General features: G+C 43.0%; 1 protein-coding gene across 1 annotated transcript in view; it reads right to left on the bottom strand.

Moving 5' to 3' along the window:
* The window catches only part of ZPLD1 (zona pellucida like domain containing 1), a 35,796-nt gene extending 17,508 nt beyond the window's left edge, over positions 1-18,288 (bottom strand). Inside the window, exons 1-2 of the mRNA XM_065423617.1 lie at positions 18,183-18,288; positions 3,397-3,617 (exon numbers count right to left, since the gene is read on the bottom strand). Of these exons, the coding sequence (XP_065279689.1) occupies positions 3,397-3,617; positions 18,183-18,288 (327 nt within the window). The remainder of the gene's footprint in view (positions 1-3,396; positions 3,618-18,182) is intronic.
* Between the last annotated feature and the right edge of the window lie 7,416 nt (positions 18,289-25,704).

Raw genomic sequence — 25,704 nt, 5'->3', positions numbered from 1 at the left:
ATCACTGGGGGGCGGGGGAGGGGAGCTGAAGAAGCAGTTCTTTTCAGTTTGAAAGGTAACAAAATATGGGAGCTTTTAATACTTGAAAATGAAGTTATTTTACAAAGAATCCCACTCACTGAAATGATGCGTGGCCACTACTGGTATGTTGGCTTGTGAAGGATTCCAAATCACATAATAGACGATGGAAATGGGAGAGTTATAGTATTTTTAAAGTGATATTAATGAGACAGTAAAGCAATTCAAGCCGAACAATTGAATTACTGGTCAACGCTTGTGTCTGTCTGTACAGAGATGCATATCTATATATGATAAATTACTCACACAAAAACTAAGTTAAAAGAATGCCAATGCTGCAAATCCAAGCACTCAATATTTAGACAATGCCACAATTAAAGTTGCCTGTGTAACCTTAATTCAGCCCCCTGGCATGTCTGCATTATGACTGATTTGCTCAACATCACATAAGTATGTAGTTGACACAGAAATAGTACCCAGCTCTCCTGGGTCCCCATCCAATGCCTTCAAAACACAAGTGAACATCCTTTCTCTTCCTGCAACCCACTGATTCATTCACCATATATCCCATGTACTATGTGAGTTAATGGTCATGTGGAGAAAATAGTATGTGAATATGTAATTTTATAATGCATGTACACAACAGGGTCACATTGAGGTTGCATGAGATTAACTGTGGCGTTACCTAACTGTTGCTTGATTTTGCATTGTTTTGATGTAGTTTTTGTATGTAATCTCCTATATTTTTAAAAAAGAAAAACTGGGAAAAAACAGGAATTCATCAAATCATGCTGCCCACTGCACACCTGGGTAGTTCATCAGGGTTTGAACCCAGGACCTTTAGATTCATAGCACAACTTGATTTCTTGAACTAAAGGAAAACCTGATAGCAATAGTAGGCTCTTATTCCCTGTACATTTTGCCAGTGGTGTACATAACCATTTGCTAGACAGCAGAAAAATGTTGGGAATCCAGATTCCTAGGTTCTGTTCCTGGCTCTGGAGGAGAGAGTGGCCTAGAGGTTACAGACAGTACAGCCTAGCACACAAATGTCACACATTAATTCTGAAAGCTGGCATGGTTAAGAGGATGTCAAGGGAATCTACCACATTAGAGTTCTGTGTTCTATTCCCAACCTTTCTAGAAGTACAGCCTCTCAATTACACCATCTGTAAAATGACGGAAGCCTGCCTCCCTCATGAAGTAGAGGTATGAGTCTTGCTTAGCAATAAGGGCTATGAAATGTGTGGTATATTAACACCTGTGACTGGAAGAGCTAAGATCAGTATTCATGGTCTCTTCTTGACTCACAGCCCAGCACTCCTAAGCCATAGGGGTTGCGGGTGGTGGGTTGCTATTGTTCCCCCCCCCCCAAGCTGTTCCTTTGTCTTTGCACATAGGGATACACATAGGGAGCCCTGCAGGGTGTGAGCGCACATTCAGAGAATTTGCTATATAGGGAGCTCCAAAGGGAATGAGAGCCTGCACAGAGCAATCGGAATGTTCGGAGATTTTAACAGCAAATTTCTAACACGCTCTATGAACATGTCAAAATGGCAATTTTCAGAGGTTTATAATTTTGCCCAATCTGGGTAATTTTCATGGGGACAGCAAAAGACATTTATCTGACCCTAGAGCTATCTGCCAAATTTCAAGGCCTTGCTCCAAACTATGGAGTGGGTAGAGCTCTTTTTAAAAAATAAAAAAGCCACACAGTTTAGGGTTTTCTTATCATTGGCAACACTACCCATTTTTCCTAACCTTACCCTTGGAAACAACTGAACTATTTTTGCTGAACCTTTAAAAAGAAAATTCAGTCTGAGACAGAGAATGTACATAGAAAGTTTCAGCCCGAACACTTTGGCAAACTTATAAGCAATTGAAATCAGAGACATATAACAGAAAGTGCTAGGAGAACTTAAGTTTAAGTGTCATTACCAACTCTGGCTATAAATGGCAACCTGGCAAAATATTATAAATTGTTATTCTTTTGTAAATTACTCAATAAAGATTTTGGCATCTTCAGTGACCCAGACCATCCCTGTGTGTGTCAGAAACCCCCACCTTACATCTGAAAGCATACCGCAGAGATTCTACCTATAGCGAAAAGTTGAACAACAATTCTTAAAGGATAAAAGGAAATTCAAGTCTAAAATCTGGGCTTGCCCCACAGATTGAGGCATTGTTGGATACAACAGTTTAGAAGACTGCGGGCCTGATTCTGCTCTCATTCACACTGGTGTAAATTAGAAGTAACTCCATTAAAGTTAATTAAATTACAGCGCTGCAAAAAAAGGTACCAGAATCTTGCCTTAAGTGACAATCTGAGTATAACAAATCTGTGGCTGTCTGCACACAGCCAGATATCATAGCTGTCATTTATGCTGCATAGCATATCAAGTCTAAGATGTTTGGCTCTAGAAACACAAGTATTTACCCCTTCCGCTAAAAGAGAATCTCAACTAGTTGTTAGCACTATTAAGGCTTCCATCCTTCTGCTGACCAACCACTACAGAGCAACATAAATCAGACATTTGAGCAGGTCTTACACCATCCAGCAGAAGCTGTGGTACATACACTCGCAGTATATTAAATAAGAATTAGAGCTGAGTGAGAATCTGAATTTCCTTCCTGTGGGAAATTCCGACGTTTCAATGTTTATTTTTGTCCTGAAATCGGATGAAAAATTCAAATATTGTAATGAGAAGTTCTAAAAACATTTGATTCAGAAATGGCAAAGCATTTGTTTCAGGTCAATTCAGCATTACACAACATTTCCCAGCGGTGGTGCCTCTTGGGAGCTGTAGTTCAGATACCTGATGTCTCCATTCTCCACTCAGGGTCAGGATTCCTGGCCAGATTACATCTCACATGATAAACCTGCAGACACGTTACTCCCATGATGCACCATGCCACTCAGAGGGCAGACTATGTTGTGCCATGGGAAATGTAGTTCAGTCAGGGAGCTTGAACTACAATTCCCATGAAAAACCAACCCAAATAAAATATTTGTTTCATTTTTCCAGATGGAAATTTGGAAAACTTACACAAAATTGAACCATTCCTGCAGAAAGTTTTGATTGTGAAGAAACTGCATTTTCCAGTGAAAAAGCCTTTTGAAGGAAAATTCCCAACTAGCTCTATAAGAATAAAGTTGTTGTCTACCAGTATATCCTAGTCCTTGGCTTCTTATTAGCACTCAAATTGATGAGCTGTCCATTTCTTTCAAAAAGCAAATTTTTGTGTAGTGAACTATTTTACTAAGTGTATAAGACTGTTTCAGAGGTTTTTGTAAAGGATACAATGCTGGAGTACCCCCCCACACTCTATTCCAGGCACTACTAGCGATTATACAATCTGTCGGTGATCTTGCCTTACCACTAGAGTGCTTCCACAGGACTCCAAAGTGCTGAGATTGATGATGAAAATGACCACTGCTGGAAAGGTGTTGTTATTTATAAACCCCTTGCAGTGAGCGTCCCCATGTTTCCCATTCAGGGCCAGATCTGTTTCAGAATAACCAGAAAAAAGAACTGTGCAAAAATTAATCTTCATAGTAATTGCCTGAACTCCACAGTAGACACTGATATCTCGTTCAGCTGTAAGGAAAATACAGGAAAAGCAAATGTAAGAACTGGGATTTCATTTGACAACTATATAGGAATGCTAGGATGACTCCTACATCAGCTAGTCTGGTTATATTCTACAGATCTATCAAATCACTCTTCATACTATTGTCAGAGGGTTTGATCCGTATTGTGTTATCAGGTAAAAACCTCACTAATCTGTTCTTTAACTAGGCTGATGAAGAATCAGAACTAAAATACTTGGCAATATAATCTACCATGGAATTTAAGTGATTACCCAAAATCTCACCATTAAATAAATCATAATCTCATTGATAAACTGAGAGAATGCCAAGGGATACAAATGGGCAAAGGGTTAAATGTATAGGGCCTGATCCTGAAGCCCTTATTTTTTGTGGAACACCATTGTGCTAGGCATTGTATAAACACATTTGTAATTCCCACTGATTTCAATAGAAATTCAGGGAGCTGAATTCTGCCCTCCATTGCAACTGTACAACTCTCACAGAAGCTGAGAGTGCTTATCTGAGGCAGGATAGAGTCCACTTCAGGTGCCAAGTAAAGGCTCAAACAGGACAGTTAAAGGACTGAAGTGCAATCAACAGTTTATAAGAGTAATTCATTATGACTGTTCTGAAGCTTTCCTTTTTAAGAACACTCAGCGTTAGCATTAATACAAATCAGTTGGCTTGTGAGAGACAGTGATCAATACAGTGAAGTATGTTGGAGATTTACCATACTGCACATTGTAACACCTTGAATACAAAACACCTAGAAAATGGCAATTAGAGCTAGTCACATCTTTCTGTTCCAAACATTTTTAGATGAAGAATGGCCTTGTGTTTGAAAGTCCTGAAGACTCTTGTGATCTTCAGTGAAAAAAATGTACACATCACAACAGGCTTGAGCAGCAGTTCTCAAACTTTTGTACTGGTGACCCCTTTCACATAGCAAGCCTCTGAGTGCAACCTCCCCTTATAAATTAAAACCACTGTTTTATTTTCCACATATTTAAATACTGGAGGCAAAGCGGGGTTTGGGGTGGAGGCTGACATCTCGCAACCCCCCGTGTAATGAACTCATGACCCCCTGAGGGGTCCCAACCCCCAGTTTGAGAACCCCTGGGCAAGAGGAACAAGTGATAGTTATGTTTAGCTTCAGTGCAAGATAATGTAGCTTTTGTCTTCAGACGCATTCCTGACTGCACACCATTAAACATTTTTTTCAATGCTCTACAAAGAGACATTTTTCAGCATGTTAAATGCAGGCATTACTCCTTTAAACAACAACTAGTTTATTGCATTTGCTTAATGATTTAGTGCTATTAAAAATGGCAGAACAACTTCAGTCAATACTATACCATTACGACTGCTCAAATAAATTGTTGTGCTGCATTTGCCACAGCAGAAGGAAATGAATCTCCATTACAATGCACTGGCTCTTCCCCATGCAACAGAAGCCCAGGCAATTTCATTTAGATAGCCTTAATAGTGAGACAAGGTGGGTGTCTAATATCCTGGGATCAGCACAGCTACAGCAACACTACATGTAGCCTCAAATGGTGGCATTAAAGAAAAAATAATCAAATACAGTACATAACAGGCCAAACTCTGTCCCGCTCTACACATTAGACATTAAGCACTGTGCAGAAATGGGTGTGGGAGGCAAGTAGGAGGAGTTGGGCTGACTTGGGCTCGGATTTTCCTCACACATAAGCTTATGCAATTCTGTTGAGTTCCGTGGAATTACTCCCCAATTGACAAAGGTATGAGAAAAATCAGGCCCTTTGCCTTCAGTAGATACGGGTGACAAGTCATGTTAAGGAGGAGGGGGCAGCAGGAAAAGAGGACATAGCAACAGGAATGTGCAGTTAAGTTTATCCTGCAGTGTTACCACCAGCCAAATGTAAATGCAAAATAAAAGTGTTCACCCTCACTCCTACCAACTTTTGAAGTGTGCTTTTACTTTACCTTTAAAGTCATTTTCAAATCTCCCACTGACTTTAAGAGGAGCAGTGCCCTAGCTCTGTTAATTATATATTTATTACCTCTGGATTATATTATAACAATCTGGCCTTTCCCAATACCAAGTTTTTCCCTGTCACTGTACCTAGGGTTACTCTTGTATAATTTTCCCATTCTGCAACACAAAAACAGAGGACAGATGTTAGAGATGAGTCTGAACCCAGAGGCAAATACCCCTAACACCTCTCCCTGCATGCTCTAATTCAGGCTCGTTTCTACTGAATTTATGACACTGAACACTAGTAATTTACATGTGTGGGCTTAATTTACAAATTTTTCACACTCCCACTGCAACATGCATGTCCTTTGTGTTATTCATAAACAACAGGAGCAGAGAGAAAGGATGGTCTAGTGGTGCTAGCCTGGGACTTGGGAGACCTGCATTCAAGTCCCTGTTCTGCCACAGACTTCCCGTGTGACCTTGGGCAAGTTATTTAGTCTCTGTGCCTCAGTCCCCCAGCTATACAATGGGGATAATAGCACTGTCTTTCCTCACAGGAGTGTTTGTTGGATAAATACATTGAAGACTGCAAAGTGCTCAGATACTGTGTACTGAGGGGCATATATATTCATAGATATAGATTCAGAACAGTATGACCCACATCCAGGGAGATTCTTAGCTCAGTTTTATTCAGGCACACTTCCATATGCTGCCAAAAGTTTGCCTTAGAACCAACTGAATTAAAAGTAGACTAAGGAAGCTAGTTGGAACACTTCAGACGCCATAAAATTTAATCAAAATATTCGGCTTTGACAAAGCCAGAACATTTTGAAGAGATTATCTGTTTTGATGAAGTTTTCATCAAGATGGTTTTTGAGGTCTACTGCTCTCTGGTCATTTCTGAGAAGAGAGAGAGAGAAACATCTGAATTGAAAATTTGAGCCTTTCAACCAGACATGCCAACCCCGGGTTAAAAACGCAGAAATTGGGCTTGTTTTTGGCTTAATTGGCTTGTGAGTTGCTTGTTGGCTAGTTTTTGGCTTGTAGCTTGTTTGGCTTGTAGCTTGCTGCTTGTTGTAGCTTGTTGCTTCTTCTTTTTGTTTTTTTTATCGGTTCCCGGCAAGCAAGGGCAAGGGGGGGGCAAGCAGGGGCAAAGGGGGGAGAGAGTCAGAGCTGCACAGCGGGCCCACCACAGTCCCAGACTGCATGCAGCGGAGACCTCCTCGCCGGTCACATAGAGTGTTGGGGTTCTTAGGGATTGGCTTGTTTTGGCCTTGTTTTGAAATGGGATTAGCTTGATATTTGCCTTATTGTGAAAGTCGGGGTGCTTATTTACCGCGTGAAAGTTGGCAACTGTGCTTTCAACCCAAAGACAGCTGTTTAGTCTGAGAGCACATGTAATTCCGTGGGCACAGGGGCGGCTCCAGGCACCAGCGCAGCAAGCGCATGCCTAGGGTGACCAGACGTCCCGATATTATCGGGACAGTCCCGATTTTAGGGGACTTGTCCCACGTCCCGACCTTACATCGGTCGGGACGCACTTTGTCCCAATATCGGGGGACAGTCTGGTGGAGGATGCAAGCCGGCGCTGCCGGCGCCGCTCACCTCTTCTTCGTGGGCCCTGGGGCAGCGCAGCTGAACTCCCGGCGCCCGCCCGCCCGCCGGCCGGCCGGAGCATGCAGAGTGCTGCAGCCCCACTCCCCAGGCACGCACAGAGGCGGCGAGAAGGTCTCCGCTGTATGCTGCAGGGGCGGGGCTTGTAGGCACCGGCAGCCGGCAGCGGGCAGAGAGCCCCCCCGCCCCCCTCGACCCGACCTTAGGAGCCAGAGGGACGGGACGTGCCTGCTGGATGCTTCCTGGGAGCCGCTCCAGGTAAGGCTAGCACTGCTGGGACTCACCTGGCCCCCTGGCAGGTCCCTCTGGCTGGGGAGGAGGGGCTCTGTGTGCTGCCCCCTCCCGAGGGGGAAGGTGAAGACGGAGCGGAGGCAAGCTGGTGCGGAGGGGGGGGGGCGCGGCGTGGAGCTGCCGGTGGGTTCCCAGCCCCCACCAATTTTTCCTGTGCTCTGGTGGGTTTTTTTGTTTTTTTGTTTTGCTCCGCCGCCGGCTTGGTTTTTTTTTTTTTTGTCGTCCCCCACCCCCCCCGCATCCCGATATTTCACCTCTGTCATCTGGTCACCCCACGCGTGCCTGGGGCAGCAAGCCGCGGGGGGACGGCCTCCCGGTCGTTGTGAGGGCGGCAATCAGGCTGCCCTCGGCGGCATGCCTACGGGAGGTCCACTGGTGCCGCGGTTTCGGCGGCAATTCGGCGTGGGGACGCTGAAGGTGCGGCACCGGCGGACCTCCCGCAGGCATGCCGCCGAATCTGCATGACCAGTGGACCGCGCCGCTGAAAGCCGCCTGACTGCCGTGCTTGGGGCAGCAAAAAACAGAGCTACCCCTGCGTGGGCAAGACAGAAAGGTAAGGGAGGTATCATTTGATTCATAAAAATCTACAGAATCAAGAAGAACAGCCTAAAGCTGTGCTCTAATGCAAAGAAGACATTCAGAATGATGGTGTCAGGGACTATTACAGAGCTAACCACAGACAGGTCATTGTTTGCTCATCTCCTGATCACGTCAAGATCTCATCGTGATGTTTCCCAAAGTCTCACATAGGTCAAGTACAAGTTCTCCATGGTACCAAATTGATGTTTGAATGCGACAGAACAATGTGTGTTTGCTAGGTGAACAGCAAACATGCACTTCTTGCACGGTCTTCCTAAGCCAGCATCTACTGACAGTATGACCAGTACTTTATGCCAGCAGAGGCCTTTCAGTGTAGCAATCTAGATGACACAGCTGAGGTAGAAGCTCTCAACAAACCAGAAACTGTTAACACTTGCCGAGAGTTGGCTGATCACTTCATTATGAGGCTACAGAGAAAATACTGGACCTATGATGACGTCCACCTCTTATTTGACATGTATGCAGAGGAATCAATTAAAAATATTACAAGAAAGGAGAGACTCCATGGTATTACACTTGTGCAATATAAAATATTTGACTCCATAAACATCTCCAATGTCACAATGGAGAAGCTACTGTCCCATACTCACATGAAGGATGAGTTAAGCATATATCTGGCATGAGAAATGCTCCAGATTGTGAAGAATTGCTTGAAGAGTTTCACCATTGCATGGCATAATGAAGCTGCTGTCTTGCACTGCTCAGTGGAATTTCTTCGTCATTTCCATGAGGAGGCTGACACTAAAATGATCTTGCCTGCGATCAGTGCCAGAGAGAGAAGTGCTGCTAAACTCTGGATTTTTGCACAAGACACAGATGTTCTAGTGCTCTTTGTAAGACTCTACCCAAAACTTCCACAAGATTCTATTTTTATGCAGGCTGCTGGAGCACAGAATCACTGTATGTCCCTCACAGATGTTTTCCTATCACTCGGGCTATTAAAAGCTGACACACTGCTAGCTTTCCATGCCCTTTCAGAATGTGACATTTCTGGCAGGTTGGTTGGAAAGACCAAATTATCTTACCAGAAGGCATTTGATTCAGCCTCTGAAGACTCTTCCAAGCACTTTCATAGCAAGGGACAGCTGAAACAGTCACTGATGAGTTCATAAATGCACTCCAGGGATTTATCTGCAGAATTTACCATTTGAAGACCAACACTGTGACACTTGCAGCGCTATAATCAGTGAATATTTTCCAAGAAGCAGACAAACAAAGAAAAATTGCCACCAACAAGCTGTGTATTTATCAATGCCCTCTTGCATTTTCTACCAAGAGGGCAGATTATCAAGCAATGGAATGGCTGCAGGATGATTGAGTGCATCCAAAACTACCCTCCCCTATTGGGCATGGATGGGTCTTGGAGGATGAGCTGATCACACCAACCATCTGTCAAATACTTTGCCCTCATGAATCAATCTTTCAGCTAATTAAATGCTCATGTCCAAAGACCAGATGCACACCACCCTGCAAATGTTTGGCAAGCAGCCTCCCTTGTAGGAAAACATCCAAGTGCAGCATGGACAAGGATCAGTATGATAATATATCGCCCTAGATGAAGATGACACTGAAGACTTCAATGGGTAAATGAATTTCAGCCCTACATTTCAATGCTAACTTTTCTAGGGTTACCAAAGAACAATGTCATTTTTATGTAAGTAAAGCATCCTTGAAAGTATAATTTGAAAAATCAACCTTGATTTTTAAACATTGTTGGGTCTACACTGGCGGTTTTGCCAGCATAGCTATCTCAGCTAAAGGGAGTGATTATTTTTTTCACACCCCTAGCTGACAGAACTATGCCAGCAAAATTTAGTCTGTGCTACAACGTTCTAGTCTTCAAATATTAAGGTATATGATTTTCAGTTCATCAGAATAACACTTTTTCTTCTATCCAACAGACTAGTTCAAGCCTTAGCTTGGAATCAACCTTCAAACAGCATAAATCAAAGTTGTGTGAGATTATTTATGCAACGCCACAGGTGTGCAAGATGCCACCCCAGCAATAAATGATAAAAACATAATCAAATGAAAAATGGATAGGCTGCTACTGCTGCTTTTCTGATTTTGCTTTAGGGAGATTTTATTTCTTTTGTTTACACCTGCAGAAGCCAAACTTGCATATATTTGCCAACCTTTTTTCATTATTTTTGTGCAAAACAACTTTCAAGAACAAAACTTCATCTGGAATCTGCAGGGCAGTTCTCAGTTGGAAATTCTGCACTTGCCAGTGGGGAATTCCAAGCAAGAAACATCAAGGGAAATTCTGCATGTGGAACAAATGGTAATCTCTACCATACTAAGGCTCGGGGACTGCTGTCACACCTTCATCATTGCAATAGACTTGGTGGCACATCCATTCCCCCTACTCGCCTCATCTGAGAAGAGGCAGGTCAGAGGCTCCATGATCCATACCCATGTCAAGCCCATAAGCTGTGCCAAAGCCCTGCATGCTGGAACAGAGGGAGTTCCCACAGACCACATCTCCCCAGCAGGCGGGTGTATGAGCTCACAGTGATGTCCATGAACCTCACAAAGCAGAACTACATCAGCTTCACTGCACAACATATATCTGTTCTGTATGTGTATTCACAGTGTGATGGGTGGAGTAGGCCCAGAGGCCCTCTGCTGGAGGCCTCAGGGTCATATCACACCCATCCCAGGAAAGAAGCAGTGGAGCTAAGTCCTCCAAGCTGCCTAGAGAGACTGTGAAGAAAGCAGCCAATCAGGAGGGAAAGTTGCAAGGGGTTAGCCAAGCAGAGGGTTTAAGGTTAATATAAAAGGAGCTGTATTGCAGACAACAGTCAGGTCCTTGCTGGAGCCAGAAGAGTACAGAGGTTGATCCTGACTGGCCAAAGGGAACTGCAGCACTACAGACAGCTCAGGGCTGGCAGGGACCAGGGGAGTGAGGAAGAGCTCCTGGATGGCTGCAGGGGATGAACATATAAGAGCCCTGAGGTAAGGGTGAAGCATCGGTGAAGGCTGGGGATGCGGGGAAGTGGCACAGGGAACTGAAAGCAGTTTTGTTAAAGAGACAGAGCAGCACATGGCTGCTATTCTCAGGGTGCCTGGGCTGAGACCCAGAGTAGTGGATGGGCCAGGTCCCCTCCACCCCCCACTCCCCACCCCCGCCATAGGCCACTGGGGAAGTGACCTACAATTGAACAATAATAAACCCCCAGAAGGGGATCTGAACTACTTAGTGGCCCAGTGGAGACCTGAGGCCATAAGGGCCCACAGAGGGCAAAACCACTGCCTCCAGGGAGGAAGCTCTGGGGGTATGGCTCAATATCAGGGCTGGGACTGTTTAAAGACTGCAGACACACCTGACCAGAATGGGTGCTCTCAACAGGTGGGTGCCACACCATTATATTTGGTATCAGAAGTGGTGATCTTTCAGACCAACCCCTGATCAACAAGGGGCATGACTATGGAAGAGGCGATTCACCTGTGGATGGAAGGCCAGCAGTTGCAGGGGGCTGCTATGCAGCAGAAGCGGACCCAGGCCCTCCTGATGCAATTGATGGAGAACCTGCTGAAACAGGAAGCTCAGGTTGCAGCACAGAGGTGATGGCAGGAGATGGCAGGAGGATACAGAGGTGGCTGGGTCATGCCACACCCAGGAACCCAGTTGGTGATGGAACTGGTGGTCCATAAGCTCACAAGGGGGAAAAGCCCCAAGGCTTCTAGACTTAGGGGTTGCACTGCAACAGCAAGGGGTCCAGGAAGCTCTGCAGCCTATAGGAAGTACTAGTGGGAAGGAGCTAGGAGACCCGATAGTCTGCTACAGGTGTGGCCAGCACAGGCATATTAAAAGGAACTGCCCAGTAATGGAGTGTGACTAAACTCGTTACAGTGGGACCAATCTGTGGGGGTATACTCCAAAGATCAGGGTGTTCCCACCATGGGTAGTGACAGTCAGGATGGGAGGAACCATAGTTAAGGGTCTGGTAGACTCAGAGTATGGATACACTATTGTGTGGGACCACCATGTGACGGCAACTGGCCTGGATTGGCACCTCCCAGTACGTCTCCTGTGTACAATCAGGAGACCCGAGTCTATCCCACAGCAGAAGTTGGGCTGGAGATAAAGGGCTGGAGAGCTCAACTGTGCTGGTGTGGTCAAGGACCTGCCATGGCCCACGATTTTGGGAAGAGACTGGGGAGTTACTCAGCCCTCATGTGGGAAAGACCAGGAGAGTGACCCAGGACATCAAGGGTCCAAGCTCAGCTGGGAAGGAAAGCAGAAGGGCTGGGATCCAGGGTAAGGAGATCCCAGAAAAGAGCATGAAGGCAAGATCAGAATACCCCAGATGTGAGGGACCCACTGAGGAAGTGCCAACAAGAGTTGGATGCAGCCAACATCTCCTGAGGGAAAAGTCATTAGCCAGCTGGTCCAGTAGAGCAGGAGTTGGCCCAGGCACATCTGGAAGTCCAGGGGCAGAGGGACCAGTGCTTGGCTTTGCAGGAAGCATTGGCCCAGGCCCAGAGAGAGAGAACAGTGGGAACACAGATGGAGCCCTGGAACTCAGACTCAAATAACCAGTGTGCTAACTAGCACAAAGGCCCAGACAGAATCGCCCTAATGGGGAGAGGTGAAAGAAGGGTGGGGGTACAGAACAGGACACTAGGATAGGGAGGGGAGTAGCACAGGCAGGCTTCATGAACTCCCTCCTAAGAGAGGATGACCTGGCAAAACAACTGGAGGCAGCCGAAAGGGAGCTGGAGGATCTCATGTTCAAGAATGAGCAGCTGACCAAAGATCTCTGGTTCACCGAGGATGAAAAACAGCACTTGCTCAACACAGTATATGATTATGTGATGCATCTAGAGGATCGGCATACAGAGACCCCAAAATCCAGGAGAAGCAAGTGAGTCAGGGACCACAGACATGATCTCCAGGTAAGAAATACCTGGGAGAGTAAAGCCTGAGAGATCAGCGCAAAGACCAGGTACAGGCTCTCCAGACAGAGAAGTCTGGGGGAGAGAAAGAGAGCCCTGATTGAAAGGGGCAAGGACTAAGGCTAGGTCTACACTACGGGGGGGGGGGGGGGGAGGGTCGACCTAAGATACGCAACTTCAGCTATGTGAATAGCGTAGCTGTAGTTGCGTATTTTAGGTCAACTTACCTGGCTGTGAGGACGGCGGCGAGTCGACCGCTGCCGCTCCGCCGTCGACTCCGCTTCCGCCTCTTGCCGCGGTGGATTTCCGGAGTCGACGGCAGAGCGATCAGGGATCGATTTTATTGTGTCTTCAGTAGACGCGATAAGTCGATCCCCGATAGATTGATTGCTCCCCTCCGATCCTGCGGGTAGTGAAGACGTGCCCTAAGACAAGTTCTCAAGGCAAAGAGGCATGAGAAAAAAGGACCCTGGTAGATCGCAGCCCAGACACTATTACTAGTAGCTCTCCAGACAGAGCTTCCCTGGTCTCTGGCAGCACTGAGCTGTCCGTGGTGCTGCAATTGCTTTTGGCCAGCCAGGAACACCCTCTGCACTCCTCTGGCTCCAGCAAGAACCTGACTCAGGTGTGCGTTGCAGCTCCTTTTATACTAGCCTGAAACCTCTGATTGGATAGCCCCTTGCAACTTCCCCTCCTGATTGGTTCCTTCCTGCACAGTCTCTCTAGGTGGCTTGGAGGACTTAGCTCCACTGCCCCTTTCCTGGGATGGATGTGGCAGGACCCTGAGGCTTCTGAGCCTAGTCCATCCTGTTACACTGTGAATACACACGCAGAGCAGATATATGTTATGCAGTGAAGCTGATGTAGTTCTGCTTTGTGGGGTTCATGGACATGACTGTGAGCTCATGCACCTGCCTGCTGGGGAGATGTGCTCTGTCTGGGGGAACTCCCTCTGGTCCAGCATGCAGGGCTTTGTGCACCACCAACAATAACTCAGCTTGACTCACATCCCAGGGTTAGTTTGGAGAATGGCAGTAGGGGGGAAAAGCATCTTTTTACTGGTAAACTGAACAAATTTTATCTGGAATCATTGAGACCATAGACATGACATCCAACAGGGCCATTGCTACGGAGACATTTTCAGAGTGGGAACCACATCCTCTGGATGCACACAATAAACTAATACAAGTAGTTTGAGTAGTTAATGAGTATCAAATAGCAAATATACACCTCTTGATGCATATACAATGGAAAGGATTATCCTAACAGAGTTTGTCACACACTGAGAGGAAAGCGTACACCCAACATTGTTAAAAAGTTAATTTAAGAAGCCTGAAACAGACTTCCACGTATAATAATTAAAGATGGGCCTGAGACACAAAGGGCATGATTCTCCACTGCTTCACTTTGGTTTTATGCCAGTGTAACCCCAATTAAACCTAGCCTAAATGGGCAGCCAAAGATCCCTCTGCCACAGGGGAATTGTCATCTGGAATAAAGATGGTGTAAGCTGGGTCTATGCCACTCATTCTCGTCCCTCCACCATATAGTGGGCATGCCATCTGGTGCAGTGGCTAGCTAAGTTGTTTTGGCTCCAAGATGACCAGGAACAGGGGCACAGAAAGTTGGCTTGGAGCTACTTTCCTCTCCTCTCCTGTGCTCAGAGTGTAAATTCTGCTCAGCTGTAGAATGAGCTCTAATTTTGTTATCAAAAACACACATGTATGTTTCAGCGGGCTCGACATCAGGGACGAAATTGCTTTTCCCAAGATAACCTTCTCATAGCATACAGTCATGCTGGCAGTGCTGTGAACACTGCAGCTGCAGGGCTGCTCTAAACCACAGGAGTGTTTTACTTTAATTTTTTTAAAACTCGCCAATACATAGAATCATAGAACTGGAAGGGAACTTGAGAGGTCATTTAGTCCAGTCCCCTGCACTCATGGCAGGACTAAGTATTATCTAGACCATTCCTGACAGGTGTTTGTCCAACCTGCTCTTAAAAATCCCCAAAGATGGAGATTCCACAGCCTCCCTAGGCAATTTATTCCAGTGCATAACCACTCTGTCAGTTAGGAAGTTTTTCCTAATGTCCAACCTAAACCGCCCTTGCTGCAATTTAAGCCCATTGCTTCTAGTCCTATCCTCAGAGGTTAAGAAGAACAATTTTTCTCCCTCCTCCTTCTAACAACATTTTATGTACTTGAAAACTGTTATGTCCCCTCTCAGTCTTGTCTTCTCCAGACTAAACAAACCCAATTTTTTCAATCTTCCCTCATAGGTCATGTTTTCTAAACCTTTAATCATTTTTGTTGCACTTCTCTGGACTTTCTCCAATTTGTCCACATCTTTCCTGAAATGTGGTGCCCAGAACTGGACACAATACTCCAGTTGAGGCCTAATCAGCGTGGAGTAGAGCGGAAGAATTACTTCTCGTGTCTTGCTTATAATACTCCTGCTAATACATCCCAGAATGATATTTGCTTTTTTTGCAATAGCGTTACACTGTTGACTCATATTTAGCTTGTGATCCACTATGACCCCCAGACCCCTTTCCTGCAGTACTCCTTCCTGGGCAGTCATTTCCCATTTTTTATGTGTGCAACTGATTGTTCCTTCCTAAGTGGAGTACTTTGCATTTGTCCTTATTGAATTTCATCCTGTTTACTTCAGACCATTTCTCCAGTTTGTCCAGATCATTTTGAACTTTAATCCTATCCTCCAAAGCACTTGCGACCCCTCCCAGCTTGGTATCATCCACAAACTTTATAAGTGTACTCTCTATGCCGGGGTTAGGCAACCTATGGCACGCGTGCCAAAGGCAGCACGCGAACTGATTTTCAGTGGCACTCACACTGCCCAGGTCCTGGCCACCAGTCGCGGGACTTTGCATTTTAATTTAATTTTAAATGAAGCTTCTTTAAACATTTTAAAACCTTATTTACTTTACATACAACAATAGCTTAGATATATATTATAGACTTGTAGAAAGAGACCTTCTAAAAATGTTAAAATGCATGACTGGCACACACAACCTTAAATTAAAGTGAATAAATGAAGACTCAGCACACAACTTCTGAAAGGTTGCTGACCCCTGCTCTATGCCATCATCTAAATCATTGATGAAGATATTGAACGGAACCGGACCCAGAACCCATCCTTGCGGGACCCCAGTCGTTATGCCCTTCCAGCATGGACTGTGAACCACTGATAACTACTCTCTGGGAATGATTTTCCAACCAGTTATGCACCCACCTTATAGTAGCTCCATCTAAGATGTATTTCCCTAGTTTGTTTATGAGAAGGTCATGCGAGACAGTATCAAAAGCCTTACTAAAGTCAAGCTATACCACGTCTACCACTTCCCCCCTATCTACAGAACTTGTTACCTTGTCAAAGAAAGCTATCTGGTTGGTTTGACATGATTTGTTCTTGACATGAATGATACTTATAAGTTACATTACGTCTGGCCTTGCCATGTCCCTGTCTTTGCCAGACACACCCTCTTTTCCGCCCCCCTACACCAGAAAGGAGACAGATAAGTGGAATGAGAGTCCACTTTATGCTGCTGATGAATCAGGCAGCCACAAGTTCTGATTGTCTGAGGAGAATTACCCAGTCTTAAGCTTGGTCTACACTACCAATTTATGTCAGTATAACTATGTCACTCAGGGGTGTGGATTTTCCATGCCCCTGAGCAATGTAGTTATATCAACCTAACCTCCAGCATAGACAGTGGTACCTCAACAGGAGGGCTTCTCCCATCGACATAGTTACTGCCTCTTGGAGAGGTGGTGTACCTATGTTCATGGGAGAAGATCTGCCGACGGCATAGATCACGTCTTCACTAAGTGCTGCAGCTGCAGAGGTGTAAATGTAGACATGTTTGTAGAGTAAACCTGGAGTAAGTTTCAAGCTGTACTTTTAATGTAATGCGCTGATGAATCTGGTATTTGAATTCAAGATCTAGTTCAGGCCACTATTTACAAATAACATGTTGGTCTCCTCATTAACATTTAGAAGCAAGGAGCCTTGAATGGTACCAATAAAAAAACATATACAGTGAACAGCTGCACAACTCTAGCAATGTCAGTAACTAACAAGAGTTAAATTTTGTAATGCAAGCTCTCCCTGTAGGTGTATTTAGATAATAAACTCTTTAGGGTAGATCCAATGCACTTGATCCTATAAAAATAAATTAATAGAGATATCCTATCTCCTAGAACTGGAAAGGTCATTGAGTCCAGCCCCCTGCCTTCACTAGCAGGACCAAGTACTGATTTTGCCCCAAATCCCTAAGTGCCCCCCTCAAGGATTGAACTCATAACCCTGGGTTTAGCAAGCCAATGCTCAAACCACTGAGCTATCCCTCCCCTCAGCCTCCTCTCACACCATGTGTAACTCCATTAACTTCAACAGAGTTACCCATGATTTATATCAGTTTAAGTGAGACGAGAATCAAACCTATTGTCTTTAAACATGCCCACAGGCACCTAGCACACTGTTGGCAGTATGGAAAAAATAGCAATACTACATATTGTAGATTTGCTGCTGGCTCATAATTTTGACAATAACAACTGACTCGTGCTAGCAAATCCAAGCTATAATTGTAAAAAGTATGTGTATATATACACACACACACACACTGGCTTACTCATGTGTCTAGTTATTAAGGTCCTGATCCTGAAGTCAATAGCAAAACTCTGTGCCAGCCCTAATTTAAGCTTCCTCAATATTAGATTTTTTTTAAAATGTATTGTCGTAAGGGGGCACTAAATGACCATATTATGCAACCAGAGTAAAAATTGTAAAAAGTAAAAAAATTCCAGTTTAAAATGTCTAAGAAGTTAGCTGCACCCAGTTTTATACCAAGTGGCCAATCCTTTTAAATTTGGGGGCAATCATTCTAGCAACATTAACTCTGGTGAACTTTCTGGATATAATATAAGGGCATAAATGGGTTAAACCCCAGTGATGTCAATGTAATTACACCTGCCTGTACCAGAACTGAATTTGGCCTTTTCCCCATTAATGTTGGCATAACATGCAACTACAGAGGAGTTTCATTGTCACTTAGACAGTTAACATTCCTTAATGTGAAGGTCTGTTTCTAGACTTCTTACAGATTAAAGCTTTGTACTTAAAAATAATCATCACTGGAAATCATAATAAAGAGCCCATTCTAAAAAGCCCATTAACACTTACCAGGAAACCTGCTATGTAGGTTGGCCTCACAGTTATATCCATTGAACTGTGCAGTCACCGAAAGCACCTGAATTGTCAGGAGGAGCAGTAACCATATTCGTTCCATTGCAAAACCTAGCAAGACATTATGAAGTTATTGCATGCATCTGTTTATTGCATTAAAGAGACTTAATGCAAAGATTTAACGATTCTATAGCCACTCAGGTTTTCTACCCAGGAATCAGAAACAAGATAGATAACACACCACGGAGAGGGGGTCCCATTTCTCTGACTGCTGGATAGGAGTTTCTACAGAGTTGACCTATATCCTATGGCAAACAAAAAGCTCCTAAAACAGCTAAGAAATAAAGGCTTCACAAGTATATGACAGATTTAATAGAGCATTTAACTGTTAAATACAGAGAGTATTTTTGTTCTTTTAATTTCAGATACTTAAGGAGAGGTAATGCCAAATTAGATAGATCTGATAGAACAACAGTTTTGCTTCAGTAAACCATTGAAAACAATACAGCTAAATGTATGTAAGTTACTTCTCAAGTTTAAGGTGCTGGAATAAATCTGTCTTTTTATATCTTATCACCAAATTCTGCCCTTGGAAGCATGACTGCAGTTGCACTGGCCTTTACTAGAGAGAATTTGCATAGAAACGGAAAACATTATTTTAAATGAAATTTGGCAACCAGGCTACGAAATCAAAACAAATGGACATCTTAGAGCACACCTTGACTGACAGAAAACCCTCAAGGTATAGTGTATATGCAATAGATATATAACACAGGCCAATCAGGAAGAATGTTTGCTTTACCAAAATGTCAAAAATGTTTGACAAAAGATCTACAACTTGCAGAATTTAAAAGAAATGGAACATTTTCATTTTAGGAAAGAACTCTGCACCCTAGTATAGCTCTTAAGATACTCCGTATGTTTCCAGACAGTAGATGCTGTGAAATTCTAAGAGGTGGTCAATTATGAAGTTTGGGTTTCTGTAATGCTGGTACTATTGATACATTACTCAGATTACTATCATCAGTCTTTCATCCCAAATAATCTCAAAGTCCTTCACAAGCTGTATAAATACAACATGACTGAAACGCAGCCATTTCTAGCATGGCGAACGGCAGCCATAGCGCAGAACAGTTGACAACTGTAGGGTGAGGGAAAGTTCTAGCCAGTGACATTAGGTTAAACCCATTACTCTCGCAAAAGTACCAATGGATCTTTACTGCCTGCACAAGGTTTGATCCAAAGCGCACTGACATTAATGGAAAAGCTGCCATGAATTCCATTGGGTTTTGGATGGGCCCCACAGAGCCAACAAAACATGAGTTTTTAAAAGGCTCATGCAGAGAGCGCCTCATATGGTACATTCCCTGTATACAAAAACTCCTCCTCCCCCCCAAGCAAAATTTAAGCAACTGGAGCATATACAATCTTGAACCAAATTCTGCTCTCATTTACACTTTTGCAATCCCAGCACAGTCAAGGGAGTTACATGAGTGTAATCGGGAGAAATTTGACCCATTAATTTCTGTGCAACTTTGCTTGAACAAGGAGTAAAAAATGGAATACTGTACACAGTAGGTGCTTATTAGACGTGGTACTTTATAATCAAACTAGATTTTTGATTGGTCCATACAAAAGACGCTTGGTCTTACAGCAATTGTGCAGCTTCTGGGCCAAATTAGCTCGGTCACAAAAGTTTGATCCCACTTTATTTCAAGCGTTGTTAATGAGAGCACATTTTGGCCTTCTTATTTCATTCCTTAGATGCTATTGTCAGTGAATGTTGACAAGAAGAGTTGAAAAAGCTATGAAAGAAAATGGCTAAATGGGTTGCTGCAGAAACCTTTACCTGCACTCTCACACTTTCTCCTCCTCGCCCTCTGTTTCCCACTGCTGGAAATGCTCTTTCCCCTACAATTTGTATTTTTATTTTGTAAGAACCATATTTTTCATTCAGGAAAATGACATCTCTCCTGCAGTAAAAGATCCCGGCGCCTCTGCTTTCACAGTACAGGCTGGACAAAGTTGCAATTATTGTTCTGCTGTATATGGGCCAGATTCTGATCCAGTTACATTGTGATCTCAGTGAATGACTCTGGATTTACACCCATCTGGCTTTACCTCTCTAGCTGCTACACTGGTTTTCTTACTACCAAAATCTCTGATCTGAAAAGCAGCTAAGGAAAACACTGAATAACAGTAACCTTTCCAGTTTCAATGTAAAACAGATTTTACGGTCAATTCTAAATTTTTAAATATTTAACCCAGCCTCAGCTGCTGATGTTTTATTTGTCTTAGCAGGAGAGGAGCAAAACAGAAGAAAGAAATGGACCCAAATAAACAAAAATTTTTGCAGCACTTCTTCTCCAGTAACCTCTTGAGTAGTCCAGAATCTAACGAGCCTACTCAGTTTTTAGTTACTGTTACTCACTGGACTTCCATGTAAGTACTGTGGACGCACTCCGCCGACTTAATGGTCTTAAGTGGGGACACACACAATCGACTGTATCAAATCGATTTCTAAAAAATCAACTTATATTAAAATCGACCTAATTTCGTAGTGTAGACATACCCTAAGGGAAGAGAGCTCAATTGCTCCCCATCTTCCCACCCCTACCAACCCTTCGAAAACCAGTGTGAGGAGCTAAGGGGTAGCATGCATCTCTGAGATTTTCATGGAACCCCGCACTCATGAGTCATCTTTTAAGGAGCGCAGGACAAGATGGATGTATGGGGGGGCAGAGGCAGCCCACACCCTTTCCATTTAGTGGAGGTGAGATTCATGCATGGATTGTCCCTTCCACAGATGCATAAGGAGAGTACAATTGGGCCCTGAGTAAATACTGAAGAAGAACCTCAAGATTTGGCCTGGGAACTGCAGTCTTATCTGCAGTATAAAGGCAGAATTAGAGAGCCTTGAAGTGAAGCATATTAAATCAGAAAGACAGTAATCAGACATTCTACACCATAATCTCTAGGACTCAGCTTGCTCCCGTTAAAGTCAATGACAACTCCAACAGGTTTCATAGGGGCAGGAACAGGCATTGGCAGGATTCTACTGTATATTTCTGACTAGCATGTTAAAGACAGACATACTCAGATTGTTATGGGTATAATATACTCTAGTGGATCCTTCATTTCATATTCATACCCAGGCAATCTGATTTGGGGGCCTGACTACTTTTTTGTTCAACTTACGTTTTTCAAAAAATTAGATAAAAAAATGTCAATAGCTTCATGTTACCCATCTTATTTTTAAACAACAATTTAAAGGTGGGACTTTGGTTATTTTCCATTGAGGTGTAGGATTTCTTCTCCAAGGAGGTATAAAAAGTAGCACGCATTCCTAACTTGTATAAGCTGAGACACATAATCAGTTGCATCTTCAGTAGTTATGTTGCTTATTCCACACCTAAGGAAATATTTATATACAACATGAGATGGAGTAGATCTTATGACAGATAATACAAGTGATGAGTGCAGTATTAAAAACCTGTGCAAAAACAGAATTAGAACAGCCTCAGCAACCATTGGCTCAAGTTTAGTACACCATATTTTGGATTAACAACGGTGTTTGGTGGGACCACTAGTCCAGGCTAGCCAGGGGTGAAAGTAACTTAAAGGACTTACTGGTACGCTGGAGTCCTGAGCGGGGGCAGGGCCGGGCCCCAACCGGAAGAGGCGGGGCCTTTCAATATTTAAAGGCTCTGAGGCTCTGGCTGGGAGCCCCAGAGCCTTTAAATCACCCCGGAGCTACCAGCTGCAGAGGCGGCTGGGAGCCCCAGGGCTCAGGGGCGAATTAAAGGGCCCGGGGCTCCAGCCGCCATGGAGCTCCAGGCCCTTTAAATCACCATGGGAGCCCTGCCACCGCAACCTGGGGGCGGCAGGGCTCCAGCACCGATTTAAAGGGCCTGGGGCTCCCCGCAGCGGCTGGAGCTCTGGGCCCTTTAAATCACCACCAGGGAAGCCGGTCCAGTCCGTACTGGTTTACTTTCACCTCTGGGGCTAGCCTCCCACGGTGCAAGCACACCTACGGCCAACTCTCCCCATCACCTGTCCACCGTCTATTAAAACACACAGTACTCATTGCAATACTCCAGTACAAAAGTGCTAGTGACTACCCAGCTGGTGAATGGACCAACACCAGCACCAAACAGTCCATGTAAAATTATATACCTATATAACCTCATATGGCCAGACTATTATAATTATCAACCTCATCATTTTACCTGGTCTATTTGCTGACTGTTATATAGATACGGATTCATAGATTTTAAGGCCAAAAGCAACAATTAGATCATTAGTCTGACCTCCTGAATTACAGAGGCCATAGAATTTCATCCAGTTACTCCTGTTTTAAGCCCAGTAATGTGTGTTTGACTAAAGCATATCTTCTAGAAAGACTTCAAGAGATAGAGAATCCATCACTTTTCCTTGGTAGTTTGTTCCAGTGGTTAATCACCCACACCATTAAAAACATGTGCCTTATTTCTAATTTGTCTGACTAATCTCCAGCCATTAGATCTCATAATGCCTCTTTCTGCTAGATTAAAAAACCCTTTAGTATCCTGTATTTTCTCATTGTGAAGATATTTATACACTGTAATCAAGTCACGACTGATTTTTTTTTTTTTTTTTTTTTTGTGGGCGTTAAGTCTAGTTTCAGTATTTAGATTCAAGGTACAGAAAATATTTTTTTTCTATTTAAACAAGAAAAAAATGAGCATCTAATCATAGTGTACATCATTTTGCTATTTTTTTAACCCTACTATGTGAAGTCCTTTGAGCCTATTTTGAAAAAGAAAAACACACACAGCACATTCCTGAAAATGCTGCTTAGCCTAGGAAAGAAATATAGTCAGTTGTCAAAAAGACAGTTTGAAGTTTGAAGTTTTATGACTTTAAAGATGCTGACATATGCCATAAGGGAAATATGATCCTTAATGGCTATGAAATCCTTAGCTGAAAAACCTGATCCAATTTCGACTGACACACGCTGAGTTCTCATTTATTTTTCCAAGTCCTCCTTTCCCATTTGTGTCTCTGCTGAGGGGTTTCTCAAGTAATCTTTAATGATTTGAAGTGTTTTGTTTATAAAAAAAACACTGTAATGCTTTGGCTTTGTGAAGAAAACTGACAATGTGGCCCAAACACACCAAAATATTTTCCTAAACAGTTTAATAATTTTACTTCTAAATGATTTTCCCCCTACCCCCTCCCTCGTATTAAGTATGGTATTTTCTGCTTTGAAAGGCTCTATTTTCCCTATGGATTTAGGGGCAGAGGTGAAATTTGTGTACAAGACTTCCATTAACACCAACAGACGTTCACTTGATTAATATCTCAAGCATTAATAGAAAGGACACGGACAAAGGGACAGTCAGAGATTTAAAAAGACCCATCAAGCCAGGTTAATTAAGTCATTTTGTAAACTGCAGTTTATTCCGTTCTTTTAAACAATAATCAATTCAAAATGTAAATGGTCCTACAAATTAAAGGCCCTATTTAATGAAACAATAAATTTTCACAACATAGAAACAGCTAGCAGTGATCTTTACTGAATCAAGTTGGTTCTTTATATGCACAGCACAGAGGCAGTTCTGACTGTTCTACACTTTGCATCATAAAGAAATAGATCATGGTGACAACAACCTCCCAGTAACATCATTATCACCATTTTTTGGAACCTTGACCCTGCTTTCCCAAGTTTTGCCATGCCAGAAAATCTTCACAAATGTCCAGAATTAAATGTATTATTTGTGATTGAATACAAAAACATTTTGTTTAAATCAATCTATAACTTGACGTTTATGGCAAAGTAATTGTCTGTGGATTATCCAGCTAGAGCTCCTCTCTCTGATTTTCTACAGCGGACAAATAAGCTCTATGTCTATCATACTTATTTTCTTCTGTTCGCATCCTTCCATCTTGAAATCAAGATCTGATATGATTCTTTGGTAGGGCTGGCTAGATTTTCATTATAAACAAGATTCGTTACTAATTTAGCCCTATGTTTTGATCACAATTCATTTGTGAGCCAAACCTGATTTCCATGAATATATTTATTATTTTTAAGTATTCACCAAATAATTTATGAGAGAAATCTATCATTATTCACAGTGTATGACAGATCAGCAAACTCACATGATACTGTTTATGCTCCCTCATTGGATGACTCAAACATGTCTTTTTTAAAGGAATTAATAATGAAGAAAACTTTTCCAACACAAATTTTCTGACATGAAAAATCCATGATAAAAATTACAAAACATTTGAAGTTTGCAAGCATTTTCACACATGCCTACTAGCTGTCTGAATGCTATTGAACGATGTATGACTCTACAAATCACAGCATACAGAAATCACTACTTTTATTCAAGAAAATACAGTATCTGATTTCAAACCTCGAGTCTGTATCAGTGATGGATGCGGTGAAATATCTTGAGTTGTAATTATGGAACAATTCTTCCAGTCCTATTCACTCCATATGTTTACATGGTCATTTTGCCAGTATTCATATTCCAGTGAATATGAGTGGAAAAATAAATACAAATACCAATTAAAATGGGCAGCACCACATGGATGGCAGTAGCCATTTTAAATATGGGCCAACTTCCTCCTGTTACCAGGCCAACTCTCTATTGTAACATATCCCACTTTAACTAAATGATCAGACACTATCATCATCCTGCCTGTGTCTTTAATACTAAGTCTTCCCTTATTTCTCATCAATGCATTGAATCCCTGGGTCTTCTGACACAGATACAACAGGATTCTGGTCTTTAAAATTGCCTTTTTTTTAATATAGGCATATCAATAATTAAAAGCATATGTTTTTAGATAGCTTCTTAGGGAAGTTAGGTCATACTTCCACCTGGGAGATGAAGAAGCTGTAGGATGTGCTTCAACTATAAGGTTTACTAGTGGACAGAACAATCATTCTGGGAGAACAATCCATAGACTCTGAAGAACAAAGAATTATTTTCCTTTTCAGATTTAGATTTCTCTGGTTTCAAACCATACCATGAAGTTCTAATTCTGAAATCAAGCAAAACAAAAAAATCCCACAGAAATGCAGAGAGAAATTCTGCAGATCAGCAATCCCCAAACGGCGAATTGCAATGCTAAACTGGAAACCGAGTTAAGACCATAAATATGTGCTGAACGTGCCCACTAGCCAACCTTTTCGGGGCACTCAGCACATAATTAAGGTTTAATTTGTTGTTAAATAATGTTTAAATGGGAGTAAGGGAATCAGTTATGTTGAAGATCAATGCATTCATGTGCCGGGGGATTTTACAAAAGGGAAAAAGAGATATTCATTTTTTAAAAGGTAAATTAAGATCTGCTTCTTTGCTAGCTTCATTTCTCTCTGACACCCCTACCCACCCTCAGTTATTGGGTCATACTATTATATTGACAATAGGGCAAGAAGAACATACAAATGATGCAACAAAGATCATGCATAGAATATGCAGGAGTGTCCATAGTGAGGCATAATACTTGCATTGGACATCAA

Source organism: Emys orbicularis, chromosome 1 (assembly GCF_028017835.1).
Source record: "Emys orbicularis isolate rEmyOrb1 chromosome 1, rEmyOrb1.hap1, whole genome shotgun sequence".
Taxonomy (NCBI): domain Eukaryota; kingdom Metazoa; phylum Chordata; order Testudines; family Emydidae; genus Emys; species Emys orbicularis.
The sequence above is the reverse complement of the archived record's forward strand: the minus strand, read 5'-3'. Positions and strand labels throughout refer to the sequence as shown.